Source organism: Mercenaria mercenaria, chromosome 11 (genome assembly GCF_021730395.1).
Source record: "Mercenaria mercenaria strain notata chromosome 11, MADL_Memer_1, whole genome shotgun sequence".
Lineage (NCBI taxonomy): Eukaryota > Metazoa > Mollusca > Bivalvia > Venerida > Veneridae > Mercenaria > Mercenaria mercenaria.
Genome location: NC_069371.1, coordinates 72,666,128 through 72,688,971, shown reverse-complemented (window position 1 = coordinate 72,688,971; position 22,844 = coordinate 72,666,128). Strand labels below are relative to the sequence as shown.

The following is a 22,844-nucleotide window of genomic DNA, read 5'->3' as shown; positions in this document are numbered from 1 at the left end:
AGAAATACCTGTGTACATTAGAATATTTTAGGACATGGAAATTCCGAATGTACAAATTTCCAGTGCGCACGCCGATTTTCAATCATGTACAAGACGTAACGCGCAAAAGTATTTTAATTTCCTTTTGAAAAATAATAATTTATGATCTATATGTTTGAATTCAGTCATAAATCACTTCAAAAATACCATTTGTTGAAGAAATACGGGTGTATTTCAGTTATGGCAATTTCCCGCGTGGTCGCCGAATTTCAATCTCTTATAAAATCGTTTTGCTTAAAGAATTTTATTTATCCTTCTGAAACTTATTATTTATATTATACACGAATGATTTCTGCAATAAACCCTACAAAAATACCATTTATTAATAAAAAAAGGGTGTATTTCGGTAATGGAAATTTCCCGCGCGGTCGCCGAATTTCAGTCTCGTATAAAGTTATTTTGCGTGAATGCATTTTATTTTCCATTCGTATTTTATTCATTTATGATATATATGATTAAATTATTTAAAAAAAACTTCAAAAATACCTTTAACTTACAAAATACAGGTGTATCCTGGTTATGGAAAATGTATTCCGGCGTATCCCGGTTTTTTAGGTGGATTCCGTTTTAATGTGTGACCGAAATCGCTTGAAGTTGCTTAAATCATACTTTTAAAATCATACATTAAATCACTTGTATCTGCTAAAATATTTAATATAGAAAAAAGTAATACGGCTGTTACATTTTCTTTACAGATATGAAATATGATAATAATTTTTTCCCCGTTTTTAACAGAACAGTACTCACATATTCTTACATTTTGCAGAAACGGGGATTTCGTGTTTGATATTTTACAACTGGAAGGAATGTCGTACATAGAAAAGAAAAGAGCAGTTTGTAAATAACATAATTCATATTCTGTAAAGCAAATACTTTATGTGTGCGTCAAAATCGCGTACGAAAATAACATTAAATGCGAAAATAAGCAATATGTTGTTTAATTTCCTATTGTTTTCTTTACATTTTCGCCCAAATTAAAGATAATGTTGACACATGTTTATAAATATCCGATGTCACCACAATCGCTTGTTAATTGCAATGCGCACTGCAGATAAATGCACAAACAATTAATCAAGGTGTGATAATCCAATCAAAAGATTACGTGTTTCTGATAATGATTTTAAATATCAATATAATGAAGATGATGACATCTTAAACTTCTTTGAGTTACATTATAATTATTTATATTTGGTTGAATCCCATAGAAATGAGATGCATATATCTTTCGAAAAAAAAAGTCAAATAAAGATAAATAAATAAATAAATAAAGAGGTATTAAAGATGTGACTTTATTAAAGTTATTTTCATAATTATAATCGGCGAAATCGGCCCATGATTTAAAAAAATTTTCTTTTTTTTTTTTTTAATATAGCCGTGTACTAAAATAGTCTTTAAGATGATTTGAACATATAAATAAACACCAAGTATGAAAATATGTTATATGAAGGTTATTTTAAGATAGATAATCAGAACGATTTATTCATAAATTATTTACGTAATAAACGCGGTTGATACATAAATCCCGTTATTTTAATAATTTATAAATGATGATTATTTCGGTATTGTTCGGTATTGTGAGATAAAAATCACTCATTTTTTCATATGAAGGCATGTACTAATATAGACTTTAAGAAATTAAAAAAAAGAATTTTAGAAAATAAAGAAATTAAGACAAATAGATCTATGGCTCATTTTTGTAAAAAAATCTTATTTTCGCGAAAATAACCGTATTTTAACATTTTAAATTAAATTGGTAATTCAGCGTTATTACATTTTGAAATTGCTCAATTATCTATAGATTAAAGCTTAATTATAATAATGACGGCATTCTTAGATGTTTTCAGGCATATCATTGAATGGGGTCGAAATGTCCAAGGAGTTGGGGTTGAAATGTCTTGGGGTCGAATTGTCTCTTGGGGTTGAAATGTCTTGGGGTCGAAATGTCTTGCTAGCTCTGCACGTGACTTGAGGTTAGAAATTATGAACCAACAAGGTGTACTACACTGCGAAGTTTGCAATGCACAGTTGCCAAATTGTAAGTAAGGGTACTAGGATATAGTAGTAATATGAATAATCAATTATGACACTGCCTAGTCGTATCAATAAGACCTGACATAACAGTTTGACGTCTATCGGTTATGACTTGTGTCTGGTCTTAACCGAATCGCCATTTATAACATGTAGTGAGAAGCGAACACACTTCATGTCGCAGGGCCCTCAATCTGCTGTTTGACCACTGAATTTCGCCTCTTCCCCTCTATCATATATAGGTTTTTTTCCCCCAAGGATGGGCTCAAAATTCCCCACTGACTGTCACGGTCAGGTTGGAAAAAAATTTATCAAAATCGGACAAGAAATAGTCAAACTATGGATGTTTTTCTGTGAATATGTCACCAACTATTGCTGTCAAACTGATTCTTTAATTTGTTTTGACTTTTATGAGCTTACTTTTACAGTGTATAACTATAAGACAATAAATATTCCCACTTTTAGCAAAAAACGATGCTGAATTTCCCCCATCTGACGGCTGTGGACCCCTTCCCCCGAAGTAGAGTGAGGGCCCTGTGTCGCCTTTAATCTTCAAATTAGGAACAGCATTATAACACAATCCGAAGTGAAAGAACACTACTTACTCCAAAAATAATCCTTTTTTCAACTGCATATGTGAAAAATTACAAAATAAAAGTTACATTTTGTATCTGTGTTATGGTGTGCAACATTGCTGGTCTATTCCGAATGTTGTGTAAACACAGTTTACACAAAAAAAAAGTTTTAGATGAAATATTTTCCCTCTAGATTAGGACTGGGATGATTACTCGGTTAATCGGATCATATTCGATTACTAGGTGAAACCGATTTCAATTTTGCAAAACTGGTAATCACTCTCAAAAAATAAACATCACCAATCGTACTTCATACATTTCTTTGACCAGCACATTGATCCACAGTATATTTCCGCTAAAACACATCAGCAGAATACAATCAATAGTCTCGGATTTGCATGTCGTGATATATTTAAAATAAACACCAAAATGTGACTTACCAGGGCCCTCTCTACATTTTGGGGGATTGGGGCCGGGGCCCATGGAGGGGAGAATTTCGCGTCGTTTTCAAGGGAGGGGTGGAATTCATTCTGGAGATATGACACAGGGGAAAATATTAACTTTTTTCAGCCAGGGGCCACCTGGGCCCCTAACTTTTAAAAACTAGGGGCCCAGACCAAAAGTTAGGGGCCCAGTTAATACGGTCAGGTATCTGTAGTGAAATATTGCATTTCAGGTCGCTCTCATACAAACCGGGTACATGTATGTTCAGTTGATTATCAACATTTACAGGGGATTAATTGATACAAGCTAATGCTTGTTTTATGTAATTGTACAATTGTATTTAATGGAAATTAAATTAAAACCTTTCAAAACTCAACAGGTTAAAATAAACATATTCAAAATACATTCAACATGTGACAGTGTTAAACTTTTCAACTTTAAATGTTTCTCATGTCCCCCAACAGCAAAAACTGCAAATGAGACCTTTATCAGTATTTGCAACCAGAGCCTGTTTTCTTCCCATTTTTTGTTAAAGTTCCTGGACCTTTTGTTTTTTTCATAATCTTGATAATATTTTCGCTTTTCGGCCGCCGTTTGTACTTGCTTTTCAGCGGGCTTAGTAACCCCATCAAGAAAATGGCACATTTTTTCCTCAGTTTGCTGGCTTCGCGTACATCACACATAGGGCGCCGCCATTACAAGGGAGATAACTCGCATCGGTGTGGTATGTCTAAAGTTCGTTCCAAAAAGCTAGCAGTTCATCGGCATCTCTACACGAGATGTGTAAATTAAGTTTGTGGTTCCGATAATAATGAAGCACATGCAACAGTGAAAACCGATGGCCACTTTTGCGAACCACATTTTCAAATATTGGAGGAAGCACTGCGCCGCACATGGGGTCACATGGCGTCGCAGTTTAAACGTGTCCGGTATAGACCGGTATAACGGACTTTCTCTTGACAGACCTCCATTTTTAAATGGAGTCGACTACGTTTTTGAATGATTCATACTATTGCAATCCATTTCCCAGTAGACATAAACATATAGTCCAGACAGAGCAACTCATTATATTCCTTTCAGTTCCCAAGAGAACTGTGAAAAAACGAAAAGAGGCAAAAAACACCGAATTATGGATAATTTTATTTTTTTCACCCTGGTCGCCTCCTGGGCCCCTAACTTGCGATTTTTAGGCGCCCAGCCGATTTTTTGGTCGCACTGGGCGACTGGGCGACTGCTAATATTTTCCCCTGATGACATCTGATCATAACCCCTTAAATTAAGGTCAGTTGAGTATTACAGATATCAAACTAATGTGAATATATAAGAAGTATTGTACAGAACATAATCTATTGAAAACAGGCAACTTTTATTTTCTTTTATTAAATCAGTTAGGTGACTACAATCGAGGTTCACATGTTGTCATTAACGGAAGCACTAGCAGTATCCACGGACATTGTCTCAGCAGCAGCCGGAGCAGGGCTTCCCTTCATCGTATCTACCTGATTGTGCATGTCTGGCCCTGATGAAACAGCGGTGTCCGTGACAGTAGTTTTTTTGAGAGCATGCTGCTTAAAAATCAAATCTATTTTTGCGCATTTCGCCCCAGGTGCATCCATGATCTTTTTACTGTATGATGTGCATTATGCAACATTTTTTTTCAAAGGGAAGTAACTTTGCATACATGCATCCGGGGAACTGAAAAACGAGCATATTATACGGATCAGTAAAACCAGGGGTTCCACTAGACCTGAAAACCCAAGAGTTCCGGGACCCTTGGGTCCAAATTTTGAAAGGTCCTTTTTCAAAGTACAAGAGTCCTGCCCCAACACATCGATACAATTTACTATATTTTCTTATAAAGTAATACTACGTAATTAATAGCTACTACAACCAAGAACATGTTACAGCATAATAACAATTTCTGTTTCAGGTCATATAATTTCATATTGTAAATAAATTTTTATCAAAATTCATTTTAATTTGATGAGGTTTTTCTTCAATATTTTTGTTTGTTAGATCTGGCAGAAAAGTGCTAAAACACTCTGTACAAATGTATCCAAAAACGTACTATCCGGATACTGGTACATTTCTGGAATGTCGTCTGAGATGTTGTTTTTTGCCAGTTACTTGGTCCACTTAGGTAAACCAGAGATAGTTCCTCAAATAATGATGCTACTTTTCATTAAAAATTGCATTGAAAGTCAACTTTTTTAGTGAATTTTGGAAAAATTGCATATGTCATCGGGTGTAATTAGAATCGTGAATGGACATTCTAAACTTATTTTTACTTTCCAAATTCATTTAAATTTGTGGATTTTCTCGTTGAAGTTAAGGTACAATCATTAAACAATGATCTAATTTAAAGTTTGCATGAAGAAATCTTGCAGGACACTTTTCACGTGCTCGGTATTCAGCTGGTCGCTTAATTACGATAATTTAATAATTGGCGCCTTTTTTGACAGTATGCAGGCTCAATACGGGTAACGCTTTATCAATTAATGTTAACACTTCATTGATTCTCATTACCTATGTGCACTCGCCGTGACGTAAGAAAATCAGCGTGGCATGTCCACAGGATAAAGGGCGGGAATTTAGCAGAAGATCAAAGGCAGGAGGGCATGACCGCTAGTGTTTATTTTGAATACACGTGTTTATCGTGGACATAGTTTTACTTTAGGAAATGACTGATTATCAAAGGAAAATGTCTCCGGGTCCGAGTGACGCACAGGCAATAATCATGCCGGGTCCTTTGAGCGTCTTTTGAAAATCTCCCGGACCCGGGCTCCTAAGACTATCGGGTATCGATTTTTTCTTGATTTTTTTTTTCTTTCGAGGGGGAATTTTTCTGTACTTGGGGGGGAAAAAAACATACTATTTCGAGGGGGGAATGGGGCCGTATTTCGGCCCCAAAAACCGGCAAACGAGGGCCCTGCTTACCAATTCTGCTTGCCAACGATAAAGTCGGTAAGTTTCTAATGAAGTCAGCTGCTGGAAGTACATTGATACGGTTGTCAGGAAAGAAAACAGCATTTTCAATATGGCGATCGATTAACCGGTTCGGTTAGATTTCAAACAAAAGATTAACTGGTTTCAAAATTTCGAAATCGTCCTAGCCCTACTCTAGATCACTTGGCAAACAGTTCACATGGAAAATTGTTTTCGTCTAAGTTGTTTTTAAATATATTATAACCTGCTGAATATGCTCATTCTCGCACACCAGAGGTCTACCGTGGTTCCGCGGATGAACCTCTGGCACATTTCGCCGATATTTGTGGTTTGGTTACATTACAGGTAAAACGTTTCAGCCAATCAGCGTCGTTTCGCGACGAAATGTAGCGAACCAATCAAAATCGTCCGTGAAAAGCGTGACCGCGTCCTTTAATATCGATGCCGACTTACGAGGAATATTATTATTTCTTCAGGTAAATTTCTTAACATCGAATAACAGAAATAAATCTTTATTAATCGCAATCATGGAATATCGCCTTTATCCATCGTTAGCAACTACCTTGCTTACATATTGTTTGAAATTTCAATTCGGCGTGCCAAATAGTGGCGAACATTGATTGGCTGAAACTTCTCCCGGTAGTAATTACGAGTGCGCATGCTCACCAAATAAACATCAGAAATAAATCAGAGGTTCGTCTCGGGATTTTGACGAACATCTGATGGATGAGAATGAATATGCTTGAAAAGTGGCGGAATGAGTATTCAAAACTACAGTTGACATATATTGGATATAAGGGGTTTTAAAGTTAAATTTAAATGATATATTACTAGAATATGTTAAAATAACTGTAGGCTTAACTGTTTAAACCTGCGTACATCGTATATTTTACGTGTGAGAAAATGTTACATTCTACTGATCAGGGCCCTTTTAGACATTACAATGCAGATTGAAAATGAAATGTAAAATAATGAATGTTGAAGGTAAAATGAGCATGTACACTCTAATATTCAGGCCTCGACCTTAACTTTTTTCAGCAGTTGCCAGCAGGTCCACCAACTGCTAAAATCTAGTAGACCTGCTCAGACTTTAGTGGACCTCCAATTCTATCACATAAATTGTGATGTTGTAGACGTCATAACTTCATATGACTCAAAGAAACAGGACTTATTTAATTAAAAATGGAAGACTGTAGCAATCTGTTATCTCGAAAAATAATTATTTTGAAAAGTGTCCCAAAATATGGACACAATAATCATCATCCTCCCAACCCGTGTTGAAAGTGAAAAAAGAAAACATCAACAATTAATTATCGGTAATTATTCTGATGATAAACTAAGTAATTGGCCTTGTTTTCATCTTCAATTAACACCCCCTCAAAGAGCTAAAAGAAGTGTGTCGGTTATTCGTGGCATCCGAAATGGAGATCAAAGCGGTATAGTTTCCCCGAGATTGTCATGAATGGCATTACGTCATGTTTTCGCGCCATGTGACACATCACTGTCTGATCGTACTTTCTCGATTCCTTTAATTGTTGAGAAGAAATCAGTAAAAAAGTTTTTTCTTTAATTTTTTAAAAGCGAATGTGCAATATCCCGAATAAACTGATATGTAAATGTGTCAAACCGTGAACGATGATAGTGGATGTCCTACCTCTGTGACCTATTTGCCCTCAAGAAATTTACATTATTGTTTGAGAAGAATATCTAACAAAGTGTTGTGTCAAAACATACATGTACAAAGAATCATTTAAAACTTATTAAAAACCGCAACGACATCATACTGCTTTATTTTATACCACATTTCTTTTTACGTTCATTAGGTCACGTAACCTATTCTGCCGCGCTAACAGAAATCTGTTTGCCAAAAATCGTTATACTCCATGTATTTAAATTGCTGCCGCTTTTTCATTATTTAAGATTTTTTAAATGTGTTTTTTGTACTTTCTGGTCAAAAGTCTGAATTTTATTACCATAGTATGTACCGTTTATTTACTTTAAGAAAGAAATAAATAATCAAGATCGCGCTGTTTGAAATTTTACAAAACATTATATGAAAATTTGATCGTTTTTAAACCCCAACCTTTGCTATAAAAAGAAGTGGGAGGAGCCAAATTTCAAATGGTGGCTGTTTTTTGCAACAATTTTCATCAGAGAGAGATTTTTCAGGAATTTACCAGAAATGAGTTGTATATATTTTTTGTAAAAATATGCAGTTGTGGGGACATGTTTTCTGTTCACAAAAATGCATTCCTTCCACAAATAACCCATTGAATAAATTAGATACAGCAGTTACAAAATTGAAATATCAAGGTATTTTATTGAAAATTTGAATCTGAAACGACCTTTGACCCAAGTCATGTGATGTAAACAACCACAAGATGTATATAACCCACTTGTGTGTATGGATATTTTGTTCCTAGCAGAGTTTCATGTATGAAAGATATATAGTTCACATTATTTAATATCACAAATGTGTTTATTTTAGATTATGGTTAGTTTTGAAGGCATGCAGATCTGCATGCTTTTTTATTATGCTTCTTTGATTTAGATATCATGATACTTGAGTTAATAATTCCACTAACCTGAGTCCTAGGTCCATCACAGTTATAATTCCAAATGATATGTTATCCATTTGTAATAATTCTTCCGTGAATATTTCTTTTTATGATACATATAAGTCACTGTTTTAAAATGATTGTAACTTTTTAGTATATACATTATTACATAATACAGACAGAGTTTTAGTTTCTTTTGTCGTTTTATTTTTACAATATAGATGAATTTTATGTATCTAGTTCCATTTATGGCCCATGTTTGGCTGACCTGGAAGGTTTGGGTACAAGCCCCGCACTTGATTAATTACACATGCTTGCATAATCTCCCTTAATGTCCACACATCAGCCTCTGTTCTTGTCCTGTTTAATGCCCTTTGCTTTTTTTGAATATACTGAGGGAAGTACCAAGCCCCTGCACTGGATAGCATATTCCAGTATTTTTGGTACCTTTTTTCCGTAACCCACTATTTCTTTCATGTGGATTTGCACCATTACCATTGTCATTGTTGAGTAACACATGGATTCAGGAAACAATGTTGATACACTTGTCCAATGTCAATATCCACAAGGTTAGCCTGTCTGTCATCAATATTATCATCACTGTCATCATCATCATTGTCCCCACCGCCTGTCGTTCCCCCAGTTACCGGACATGGCATTTCCACATTTTCAACAACAAGCAAGTTTTCACTATTATTATAATTATTAAAATCATTTTCCTCATCATCCTGTGCCCACACTATTTGACTAATGAATTCTCAAAATCCCACTCATTAAATTCTTAAAAAAATGAACCAATGTACCAAACTGTTCCCTTGAAACTTTCAAAGTAATTTCTCATTTTTCAGCCATTTTGTCTAAAATCTCACACACAAATTTTGCCGGGGAAATTTCACAATGTCAACATATCTGGAACAGATGATTCCATTATTTCTGTGTACAGTTTCTGTTTGCTTATATATGATATATTTTGTACTAAAATAATACTATATGCTCAGAACTGTATAATTAAATTATAGTAATGCTATGTACTTTAATGGAGCAGAATAGTTTACTCTTTAATTTTTGAAATAATAAAGTCAACATAACAGATAATCCTGCAACCCCTCAAAAAATGCTTCTAGTGTCTATGGAACTTGACCCAAATTAGTTTATGATCCACTGACCATTACAGTTATCTGTTTCATCAAGGTCAGGGATTTATTTTATGGCCCAGCATGAAGCATTCTCATCAATTATCTATATATCCACATGTAGACTGCATTTTGTGAAGACCGACATGTATTTAGTCTAATAAATGTAATTTGCAGTCGTGAAAATTGAATTAATATGCATTAAGAACACAATTAAAATCTGTAAACATAATTTCTAAAAGATGCCTCTTTACCAATTATGACAGGTAAATAAACAATTTGGAAAATTGATAATAAACAGAATATTTTAGGGCTGGTAAAGGCTGATAGTCCTCTAAATTTATTCAAGATTTTACTGATTTAAAAAGTAATATTGCAATGTTTTATACAGATGTTACAATAATGTGTTATGATTTAAGTTTATTAATAACAACATTGTTCTTTGCATTTGTTATCAATTGTTGATTAATATGACTAATATAAAGTTTACATTTTAACTAAAAATGTAAATACACATTATTTATGAAATACATGAAATACTAGTACTTGGTGCTCTCTATGCTGGTGACCATTAGTCGTTAATGGAGGCAAACATTATCAGATACCTGTTGGAATCTTATCGTCTGCTACATATAAACCACACCTACAAATTGTGTGTGTAGCAGCTACCGGCGATTCCCCTTTAAAGAATTTTGCCTACATTCCTGTCGATATCTTATTAAAATTGTTATAGAATTCAAACTGTATTAGTTCTCAAGCGGTGTTGAAAATTTAAAGCGATTATATTAAAAAATGAATGCACTACGCGCGTTTTTTGTGTCAAAAGTAACCGCGATGTAAATTAGACATTACGATAGGGCGCACGTGCTTGTGGAATGGAAAATTACCAGCATGACGTTTTGATATTTTTACGATTCGCGGGTAAATTCCAGTCAATCCAGGTAATTTTGCCTGATGTAATTTCTCAATTTGGTAAAGTTACCACGTAAAAACCACTCGCCCGATCGATGGAGTAGTCCATTCGGGCTCTCCTGACTTTAACTCGCCAATGCTTATAACGGTAGAATGCCGTACTTAAGGCAAAATCAACTTTCGTTTTGTGAATTCGCCGATATGGGTACGATTTCCCCCTATTTTTTTACTTTTAAGGGTTTTATTTTATTTGCAGACCGTGACTGAAAATTGGTTGACCGTCGGTTTACCCAACTTTTGATAGTTAGTGGACCTGCCGATATTTTGGTTGCGTCGGTCCAACGGTCCACCGCTAAGGTCGAGGCCTGATATTTTGGACTAGGCACTGCCTAGCCTGCTGATTAGTCTTTTTATATATCCGCTTATATTACAAAGGTAAAGGAACTATTCTTGATATTGACATAGGATAAATCCTGTTTTCCGGTATTAACCACCGATAAATGCCCGTTCCCGGTTTTACGGTGAGGGTGTATCGGCCATTATGCTATATGGTGGTAGTGTTTAGATTATCCATTTTTCAAGTTTTAAACAAAAAAAATGAATAAAAAAAGTATTGCAGATTATCATTAAACGTTGTAATTAAGACAGGGTTTTTTTTTTGGGACGTTTTTATAGCCGCTATTTGGCTATGTTCCCAATATCAAAAAGTATGTTTTTGCCCACGGACAAGCAAAATGCAAAAATCTGGTTGACATTTTAGCATTAAAAGTCCACTTCAAAAACTTTCTGAGTACGCGTTCTATACAATCAGGGTTTGAGAAACCCCAGATTTCGCTTGAGTATGATAGGATTGAAGATACATAGGCGTTAAACAGATTAAACATGACTTCTGTCGGAACAGTTATGTCTTTTATAATGGAGTAGAGCGATCCTATTGCTTTTAAGCCTTTTCCCGCCAGTGTACTAACTGCTGTTCGAAATGAGCCACCGGATGTCAAAACCAATCCGAGATAGTTAAAGTGGTCAACAATTTCTATTTCTATTCCATCGTAGGTCCATTTCTCTGAATTTCTCAAGGCGCCCCCTTTTCTAAAGACCAATAATGTCGATATGGTCAATTCACAACCACTGGCACAAGAACAGAAAGAAAATGCCTCGGCACATGTTATATATTTACCGTTACAGCATTAGGTATTCTATAAGAACCATGGTCATGAAGGGGAAAATATATACTAACCCATTTTAGTTGCGCATTGCATACCTAAAACACGCAGTTTGGTAAATGTGTACTATGTATATCAGACAAGTGGTATACCATGTTCTGCTATTTTCACGTTACATCTGGTCTCGCAGTATTTGAATTTTGCAGCACTCTTTACAATAAACAGATTTGACCTACTTTGGAAGCTGATTACGTTTCCAATCTGACTGAAGTACATCTCCTATTACGCTACGCATAGGATCTGAGAACGACCTATTGATAGCCTCTTTCTGACGACCCTTTTGCTAGCCAATCAGAGCCTAACTTACAACATCTTGCAAATCTACCTGTAGCCTTGACTTTTGATATTTACAATTCTTATGTCGTAATGTATCAGATAGCCGGCTAGCTCAGTCGGTAGGCCACTTGCTTTGTAAGCGAGGGGTCTCGGGTTCGAGCCCTAGAATGACTGCACATTTTTCTTACTCTTTGACATTCAAACAAGTCGTCTGATTGGATAAAATAAAAATAGCGATACTGGAAATCCAAAATATACAGAAGACGAATGTGAATGGGTCGTTCTCAGATCTTCGTTTAGAAGATCAAGTACTTTAGTCAGATTGATTACGTTTCACACCCTATTTTTGTATACGTAGGTCAGTTTATTTTTGAATGACCCCGTCGATCATTTGACTCAGTTAAGTTGGTAATGAATTGAGTGTTGTCCAACTATTTGACAGAGTTACCCTTCCACTGTATTAATTTTACATTCAGTAATTGTTAATGCCTTACTCACAAAATTTATTTTGGAAATTTAAGGGTCCTATACATTTTACACTTTCACAGGAAGTGCTTTATCACGTTGGATGCCATACCACGAAATTAGAATTAACTCCTTTGGCGAAATTGAAGGTCACTTGCACTGGAAACATGATAGGTTTAAAAGTAAACAAGGACTAGAACAATGATTTTGTACTTGAAATGATAGTGGACGCAGAGTCACAAAACTTTACAGGAATGTTGGTCAGCATGTGTAGTTGTGCACCTGGGGTTTTGCATGATGACAATGCATCTGGATTCATTCAGTCGTGTAGGAGTTATGGCCCCTGACTTGGAAAAATTGGTCATTTTAATGTTGTGTCGCGCGTACCTCCAAAAGTATTTGACCTAGAGTCACAAAATCTTACAGGAATGTTGGTCAGCATGTATAGTTACGGCCCCTGACTTAGTAAAAAAATAATCATTTTAATGTTGTGTCGCGCGTAGCTCCAAAAGTATTTGACCTAGAGTCACCAAAGTTTACAGGAATGTTGGTCAGCATGTGCAGTTGTGCACCTGGGGTTTCGTGTCTGGATTCACTTAGTCGTGTAGGAGTTGTGGCCCCTGACTTAGTTAAAAAGTGATCATTTTAATGTTGTGTCGCGTGTAGCTCCAAAAGTATTTGACCTAGAGTCACCAAAGTTTAAAGGAATGTTGATCAGCATTTGCGGTTGTGCACCTTGGGTTTCGCATCCGGATTCATTCAGTATTGTAGGAGTTATGGCCCCTGACAGGAAAAATATTGTATCCTTTGTCATGTAGTGGGGGCATCTGTGTCCCATGGACACATTCCTAGTTCAATTGATCTTCATGAATTTTGGTTAGAATGTTTATCTTGATGAAATCTAGGCCATGTTCAGAAATGGGCCATCTGGGGTCAAGAACTAGGTCACTAGGTTAAATCAAAGAAAAATTTTGTGTATGCGATACAGGCTGTATTTTTCAGTTGATTTCATGAAATTTGAATCAGAATGATTGCCTTGATGAAAACTAGGTTGAGTTTGAATATGGGTCGTCTGAAGTAAAAAACTAGGTCACTAGGTCAAATTACAGAAAAATTGATGTACGTGATAGAGACTGTATTTTTCAATTGACTTACATGAAACTGGTCAGAATGATTGCCTTGATAAAATCTAGGTCAAACTTGAGTATGGATCATCTGATTCTGGCCCGGGGTCAGGAAGTAGGTCACTAGGTCAAATCAAAGGAAAACCTTGTGTATTTGACAGGCTGTATTTTTCAATTGATTTTCATGAAATTTTGGTCAGAATGATTGCTTTGATAGAATCTAGGTCAAGTTTGAATATGGGTCATTTGGGGTCAAAAAGAAGGTCACTAGGTCAAATCAAAGAAACACCTTGTGTATGCGATAGAGACTGTATTTTTCAATTGGTCTTCATGAAATTTGGTCAGAATGATTGGCTTGATAAAATCTAGGTCAGGTTCGAATATTGGTCATCTAGGGTAAAAAACTAGGTCACTAGGTCAATTCTGAGAAAATACATGTTTAAACTCAAGAGACACATTTTTAGTCTAATCTTAATGAAAATTGGCCAAAATATTTTTTTCCATGAAATCACTAGGTCATACATTTTTAGCTCACCTGTCACATAGTGACAAGGTGAGCTTTTGTGATCACCCTTCGTCCGTCATCCGTCGTCTGTGCGTCCGTCAGTCCGTCCGTCAACAATTTCTTGTCTGCATGATAATGGTTTCATTTATGATTTTATTTTAACCAAACTTGCACACAACTTGTATCACCATAAGATCTCGGTTCCTTTCTTGAACCGGCCAGATCCCATTACGGGTTCCAGAGTTATGGCCTCTGAAAGGGCCAAATTTAGCTATTTTGACCTTGTCTGCACAATAGCGGCTTTATTTATGATATGATTTTTACCAAACTTGCACACAACTTGTATCACCATAAGTTCTTGGTTCCTGTTTTGAACCGGCCAGATTCCTTTATGGGTTCCAGAGTTATGGCCCCTGAAAGGGCCAAAATTAGCTATTTTGACCTTGTCTGCACAATAGCAGCTTTATTTATGATTTGATTTTTACCAAACTTGCACACAACTTGTATCACTATAAGATCTTGGTTCCTTTCTTAAACCGGCCAGATTCCGTTATGGGTTCCAGAGTTATGACCCCTGAAAGGGCCAGAATTAGCTATTTTGACCTTGTCTGCACAATAGCAGCTTCATTTATGATTTGAATTTAATCAAACTTGCACAAAACTTGTGTCACCTTAAGATCTCGGTTCCTTTTTTAAACCGGCCAGATCCCTTAATGGGTTCCAGAGTTATGGCCCCTGAAAGGTCCAAAATTGGCTATTTTGGCTTTTGCAGCCATATATTTACTTCATTTATGGTTTTATTTGATAAAAACTTCCAAAATATCTTCCACAACAATAGATCTTGAATTCCATGACCAATCAGATCCAATTGTAGGTTCCAGAGTTATTTTATATCTGATTACCTCCCCTGATTGTAATCAAAATGGATTTATATCAGTAAGTACTTACAGGACTTATTTGAAATTTCATTATTGTCATAAGTTGGACTGAGCCAATCAGGGTAGATAACTTTGGACTGATTTTATGTCAAATTACCTCCCTTTATTTCAAATTAAAATGGGTATATCTCCGTAACTAATGAAGATACTGATCTGAAATTTCATTTATGTCAACAGATTTATTTGGCATATCCTTATTTTGTTCACTTACAGTAATTTGTTTTTTTAATTACTTCCCTTTTACGTTACTATAAATAGTGTATTTTTAGTAACTTTTTTATTATTGGCCGTAGGGAAAAACCGAGACCACTTTTCTGTGGTGCAACATGGATGGTACCTCCAATTTTTAGGTGTATTTTGACATATCTGTACCTTGTAAGCATTTTTTTTCTTTTTGGTTAAATTTCTTCCCTTTGTTGTTCCTGTCCTTTGGACTTAGATATTTTTTCTGAGGACCTTCTTGTCCTCAAGTGCAATGATAACAGGTGAGCGATGTAGGGCCATCATGGCCCTCTTGTTACACTGTTATGGTGTGTTTCTCAGTTGAGCAACCTAGGGCCATCTTGGCCCTCTTGTTTTAAAATTCTGTTTTTGTTTGTTTACATTTCACCTAACATCTGCTCACTACCGTGACCTCTAGACCAGATGTTCATTAGGGAAGGTCACGCAAGTTTTTTTCTGTAAGGCTAAGTGCTAAATTAGAATTCAGTTTGTTAACCCTTTACCGACCGACCCGAGATTTTGCTCAATAAATTTTATTGCAAAAATCGAATCAGTACTTCTTTTATTTTATACTGAGCGCGGTACTTTGATCAGTGCGATTGATTGACCTGAGGTTTTAAGTTTTTAAACCGAGATTCCAGAAAAACTCGTATTTGATCGCCATAGAATATGCCCCATGCGTCAGTTTGATTCGCAGAAATTTTCCTTGATACGTCTCATATCTGATAGTTCTGCCCATTGTCAATCATTATCCCAATTAATTTCAATTTTGTTCGCCGGCACAAGCGAAGTATGGCTGTAGGCGGCATGCCATATGTTAATTTAACTACTGACAGATGTCAATCACGCCACGCGCTGAGAGACACGTCATCTCGCGTCTTGTATCTAGTACATTATCAAAGGCGTTTTTTGGTCAATGTGTGAAAGTTAATTAATAAACAGTAGAGTCTTAGATCATTGTGTTTTTACCACGCGTTTATTAGCGGTATACAGCTTATGTTGTAATGTTATATGTCTTGCCGACTTAAAATAAAAATTCCCATCCTATTGTTCAGAACAGAACAACAAATTGGATGATTAAAATCATTATTTTGTGTTCAGAAATTATAAGACTAGTATTCAATCGGGAAAAAAATGCCTCAATATATGCAAACAACAAAGACGAAGAACTATGTATGGACGTTACCGTCTTTGGGGATTTTCGTCCGCAGCACTTTGCGCCGTGAATAAATCCCCTAATAGTAATTAAAGTATTTGTAGTGTTTCCTGCAGACTCTTAAAGGGACATGGTGCTTTCCTTGGAAAAGGACACTTTAAAAGAAGATTCTACAATACCAATACAAGTTTCCAGTACAACTTAACATGTGGTTTGGCATAATTTGAATGGGCATTATCTGTAACTTGGTGAAAACATACTTCCAAATACAAAAATATTTTACGATATCATATTATCAAATATTGATAATTTTAAAATGATACATATCATATGATCATTACAACCAATATACAGATCTGGTATGCTAACATCTAATAGTAGAGGCATCCATGTCTTATGGACACATTTCTAGTTTAAAGTTTGTGGAGGTAGGCTCATTATGTCCATGATATAATTGCATGTTTTATGAGGTTGTATTAACTTGTGAAACTTGTTTTTCAGTCAATTCTATGAGATGGCATATTCAAGGAAAAAAGCATCAAAATGCTCTTCAGTTCTGGGAGAAAAAGAAAGAGACAGCCAGACTGAGTATCTTTGTACGCAACTTCCCGATGGGCACTACAGAGCAAGAATTGTGGCAATATTTTGCCCAGTTTGGACGTGTAACAAAAGTCACCATTGTTCCTCCAAAGGTACACTTTTACTGTTATTCTGTTCACAGCAATAGGGACTCTAATTTGTACAACAAAAGAGCTTCCCACACATTTAAAATAAAACTCATTTGACTTAAAAGTGTTTCTTTATATGTAATATTGAGCTTTTATTTTATCTTTCAGTTCCGTATTTATAAATATGAAAGGCACAGTAACTGCAAAAGATTCTTTCTAAAAGAGCATTTAGTTTTTCGCACAGTTGAAAGTTATATGTGAGAGGTTTGCTGACACATTCTGATTTCGAATTAATTTTTTGTGGGTTTTATGTGCCAAGTTCTAAGAATAAATCTTATTTGAGCAGAAAATGTTGATTTTTTTTTTCAGGTAATAGGGAATATTCAATGAAAATATTTGTACCACACTAAAACTATCACAGTACTGAGTTTAAGTTGGAAATACAAAATTTCATCACTTATCTGACCATGTGATTTTTTTTCAGAATCTTTATGCTATCATTGAGTTCAGTAGTGCCGACACAGCTGACTATGTCCTGCAACAAAATAATCACAAGCTAAACAGCCAGAATTTAATTGTGAAGTCTAGAGAAGTTGAGGTAAATTTGAATTTACTGTAAAATCATTTAATTTTGAGGGCATGAAATTTCATGGGAATATTTGTGGATTTTAACTTTTGAACATGAAATTAGTGGGAATCTTACTTATAAAGTTCGGTGGGATAATATTTCACCGATTGACTCAACCATGAAATCCACAAAAATTAGTCACCCACGAATATCTATGATTTCACAGTATTCTATTTTTGTGTGCTCAGAATTTGGTGAGCAAAATCTTACATATTTGCCATTATAAATCTCTCTGTACGCAGTACTTTTGGTCTACAGAATTTGAGTTTTAAATTTGTGATTAATAGTTTGGTAGAGATCATTTGAGTTTCAATATAGTCTTCATTGATGTGTAACCACAGCAGTAGCTTAGTGGTAGGGGTTGATTAGATTAAATGAAAACTACTGTTTAAGCATTACCATCATGTATAGTTCTAAAAGGATGGTGTAATATTCGAACTTTGGATGTTATTTGTTTGCTCAAATGAATTAGAAACTAGCTTGCCAGGTAGAAATTTTGTTGACTTGCATGTTTTTACTTGTGAAGGTTCCTGGCCAACTGCACAAATAGGTATCAGCATGGGTACCAGCAGTTTAGAGGTGGTGGACACCTTGGGATGGGACCAATGATGAGAGGGAGAGGAGGCCCAGGCCCGGGCCAGGTCCAGGTAAGTAAACATTTATATTTATGTACAGGCCATATTGAGACTTCAAAGAGATATCCTGCATGAAGGTCAGGGTCACTTACTTCAATCACTCGCTCCCATCCTTTTTGGTAAAGATTCATACCTTAAAAAAATTGTAAATGTTTGGTTTGGTGAAAAACAGAGTCATTGAAAGGATTGCAACATGGACAGATTAGGAGAAATAAACTTACATTATTGTTGCATTTAACTGTTGCGAATTATGTAACATTCGATGTTTTTGCTTTCTGCCATTAATTTAAGACGAGTTTTTGATTTAAGAAGTGTATACATGTATACAAGAATTTTAATGGATTTTGTTCTTAATGAAGGTCGTGGTGGCTACGGTATGGGCGAGGAGGGTACCAGGGTAACTATGGCCCTGGTCCCATGTATGATCAGGGCTATTTATGATGATCAGGAGCCGGGTTCAGCAAGAAGAAAAAAGCAAATGTTGAAGACCAGATAGAACAGTACTATCATGAGGAACTGATTGAGAAACTTATGAAAGTGAAAGGGGTGAGAAACTGTCCTCATACTAAAGTAAACTTGAGAGCCTATTTATCTCTAGGAAAAGAAAGTTTACATCATTTAATTTTCTGTAACATTTCTATTGGTCAGTCTGGTCAGTCCTGACTCCTCAAAATAATTTTGTCATGTTTCAAAATTTTGCGGTTTGTAGGCTTAGAAACTTAAAGATTAAGGTTAAGAATTCTGACTTCTTAGATAAGGTAAAAACGTTTCTGTTTTTTATGTGCAAGCTGACTTGAGTTTTTAATACAAAGAAACTGGCAAAATTTGTTAACTTTATTGTTGTCACATTGAAATATTGGTAGTAGATTTCTGTTATATTTGGTATTAAATGGAATAATGCTAATTGTTATTTCCTTTGCAGGTTCAGAACCAGTTGGAATGGCTGTGCCAGAACCTGCAGGTGACAGCCGAAGAGGCTCAGACCAAGTTTCAGTTATGTGAGAAGTTGCAGGCCTGTCTTGGAAGGTTTTTCCCAGGTACATGTATGTTTAAGCAGTTTAGAATTTTTGAAGTACAGTACATGTCACAGGCTTTCAGGGGCCTTCGTGGCTGAGTGGTTAAGGTCACTGACTTCAAATCACTTGCCCCTCATTGATGTGAGTTCGAGCCTCACTCGGGGCGTTGAATTCTTCATGCGAGGAAGCCATCCAGCTGGCTTACGGAGGGTTGATGGTTCTAGGTGCCCGCTCGTGATGAAGTAATGCACAGAGGGGCACCTGCGGTCTTCCTCCACCATTAAAGCTGAATGTTGCCATTATGACCTATCATGTGCCGATGCGACGTCAGATCCCCCCAAAAAATGTCACAGGCTTTGTCTTGGTACTTTTTCTTTTGATATACATGTATAATGAATATTTGGAAAAGGTAAGATTTTAGAAAGACAATGGCTTTGTCCATCATCAGACTTCTTTCATCTCCAACATAGTGAAGTTCATGATAGTGGCATGATTTAAAGGAAAGTGTGTTGTACATGTTCTAGGAACACTGACAAGCTAAACTTGTCAGCATAGTGAAATGAAAAACTGGTTGTGTTGATGTGATACATTTAACTGGTGTTTTGTGATGATTTATTTATTAATCCTGGCCACGAGTGGTGGGGGTTATAAATAGGAATGGTCTCCGTCTGTCCTTCCATCTTCCATCCTTTCATCCTTCTGTCCATCTGTAACATTTTGTGTCCACTCTGAATCCTAAACCCCATGAAGGATTTTCATGAAACTTGGGTCAAATGATCTACTCAACAAGACAATATGCAAAACCCATAAGTCAGCCATACCGGTTCAAGGTCAAGGTCACAACTTCAGGTAAAAGGTGTGAGCCTTCCATTTCGTGTTCGATCCGTATTGTCAAACTCCTTGAAGGATAATCATGAAACTTGGGTCAAATGATCACCTCATCAAGACAATGTGCAGAACCTTTGAATCAGCTATGTCGGCTCAAGGTCAAGGTCACAACTCAAGGTCAAAGGTTTGAGCCTAACATTTTGTGTCCCCTCTGTATGTCATTAACCTCTTGAAAGATAATTATGAAACTTGGATTAAATAATCACCCCATCAAGACGATATGCAAACCTCATGAGTCAGCCATATCAGCTCAAGGTCAAGGTCACAACTCAAGTTCAAAGGTTTGAGCCTTCCATTTCATGTTGGCTCTGTATCTCCTAAACCCCTTGAAGGATTTTCATCAAACTTGGGTCAAATGATCACCTCATCAAGACAATGTGCAGAACTCATGATTCAGCCATGTTGGATCAAGTTCAAGGTCACAATGCCGGGTCAAAGGTTTGAGCCTTCCCTTTTGTGTCCGCTCTGTATCTCCTAATCACCTTGAAGGATTCCTATGAAAGCTGGGTCAAGTGATCACCTATCCAAGACCTATCCAACTCAGGAGTCAGCCATGCCGGCCCAAGGTCACAACTCGAGTTAAAGGTTTTAGCCTTCTATTTCGTGTCTGCTCTGTATCTCCTAAACACCTTGAAGGAATGTTTTAAAAGTTAGGTCAAATGATCGCATCAACAATACGATGTGCAGAACTGATGAGTCAGCCATGCCAGCTCAAGGTCCAGGTCACAACGCCGGGTCAAATGTTCGAGCCTTCATTTGTGTCCACTCTGTATCTCCTAAACCCCTTGAAGGATTTACATTAAACTTGAACTAAATGATCGCCTCATCAAGAACTCAAGGTCAAAGGTTTGAGTTCTGTATCTCCTAAACCCTTTGAAGGATTTTCATGAAACTTGTGTCAAATGGTCACCTCATCTAGACAATGTGCAGAAAAGAATTCATGGGTCAGCCATGTCAGTTCAAGGTCAAGATCACAGCTCAAGGTCAAAGGTTTACCCTTTAACTATCCATACCACTGGCGGGGGATTTAGCTGTCTTTCAGAATGCCTTGTTGCTTTGGATTTAGCGCTGTATTTTGAAACAGGATCCATTTCCAATTGTTAGAATGTAAGGCGAAAATATATGAACAATGTAACACAGAAAAAACAATAGCTCTTCTGATACAATATTTGCTAAACAAATTCATTTTACTTCAGGCCGTTTAAATGTCTTTACCACTGGATTTTGTATTTAGAAAGCAGGGATATTTTATAAAGTTTTAAGACTGCTGTTTGATCTTCTAATCTGTAACTGGGTATATAGTGAATGGCGGCGCTTTCTTGTAAGATCTAGATATAAACTTCTCAACATTAGATTCTTCTGGTACCTTAGATTTTTAAGATTCTATCAAACTATTATTGTTTAAATAGAAAGATAAAATATACTTAACCACAGAACAAGGGGATAGAGAATTTGAAAATAATATCCTTTCATAATTCTATTAAATTAGAAATTATAATAATGGCAAGTATCTGTGTTGGCATCTGTTAAGAAAATAGTTTTGTATAGGTTGTTATGTCTATTATTTTTTGTCTCCGTGGAGTTGAAATATAATTCTTTTTTTTGTATTTTAGCAATCGTCAATTTGCCTTAAAAACAAGTCATTCATTACTTTTTCTATATAGATATATTGTCAAACTACGTGAAAAACTTTGTAGTGTAAGACAATTTGTCACTTAAGTCTGCTTATTTATACAATTTGCCCTGAAAAATACTCTTTGTTGTGATTTAACTTTGATCACATAACATTAAATTAAAAAGTACTGTGTTTATGTTTCATCATATCATTTTCAATCTAATGCATTGACTAATATGAGAAAAGGTGTGTATCTGAAAATGACCTTCTATAAATTTCACTTTCAAACATAGCATTAATTTTATGAAGCTCATATTGTCATTCAGATACACAGAAATTTGCTTGTTTTGCTTGTTCTCAGAAAAGAATGTCGAATATCTATTTAAAGTGTTAACTATTAAAAGATACATAAATTGACCATAAATCAGATGAGCCGTGCCATGAGAAAACCAACATAGTGGGTATGCGACCAGCATGGATCCAGACCAGCCTGCGCATCCGCGCAGTCTGGTCAGGATCCATGCTGTTCGCTAATAGTTTCTCCAATTCCAATAGGCTTTAAAAGCGAACAGCATGGAGCCTGACCAGACTGCGCGGATGCGCAGGCTGGTCTGGATCCATGCTGGTCGCATACCCACTATGTTGGTTTTCTCATGGCGCGGCTCAGATATTTTTCCCAGTTATAAACGGTTAAGTCGATTTTATGTTGTAAAACACCAACGTAGATAACATGGTCGTAATTCAAAATAGAAAAGTTCACATGTTTGCATCGAACCTGGAAAGTCCAGTATAATTTCAAGGACTCTCCAATACAAAAAATATGCGATGATTTTGAAACCGTGGCATATAG

The 22,844-nt window shown here is 36.0% G+C and overlaps 1 protein-coding gene across 1 annotated transcript; it reads left to right on the top strand.

Annotated features, from left to right (window-relative positions):
* Positions 1-1,101: 1,101 nt before the first annotated feature.
* Positions 1,102-18,390, top strand: LOC128546825 (speckle targeted PIP5K1A-regulated poly(A) polymerase-like). Its single transcript, XM_053518197.1, has 4 exons — positions 1,102-2,074; positions 17,046-17,236; positions 17,697-17,810; positions 18,367-18,390. Exons 1-4 carry the CDS (start codon positions 2,020-2,022, stop codon positions 18,388-18,390), a joined length of 384 nt encoding a protein of 127 aa, XP_053374172.1. The 5' UTR covers positions 1,102-2,019.
* The last annotated feature ends 4,454 nt before the right edge of the window (positions 18,391-22,844 follow it).

Coding starts and splice junctions, on each gene's coding strand:
- LOC128546825 (XM_053518197.1), top strand. CDS start 2,020: ATGAACCAACAAGGTGTACTACACTGCGAAGTTTGCAATGCACAGTTG. Junction 17,237..17,696: donor TCACCATTGTTCCTCCAAAG/GTACACTTTTAC, acceptor ATTTTTTTTCAG/AATCTTTATGCTATCATTGA. Junction 17,811..18,366: donor TGAAGTCTAGAGAAGTTGAG/GTAAATTTGAAT, acceptor TTACTTGTGAAG/GTTCCTGGCCAACTGCACAA.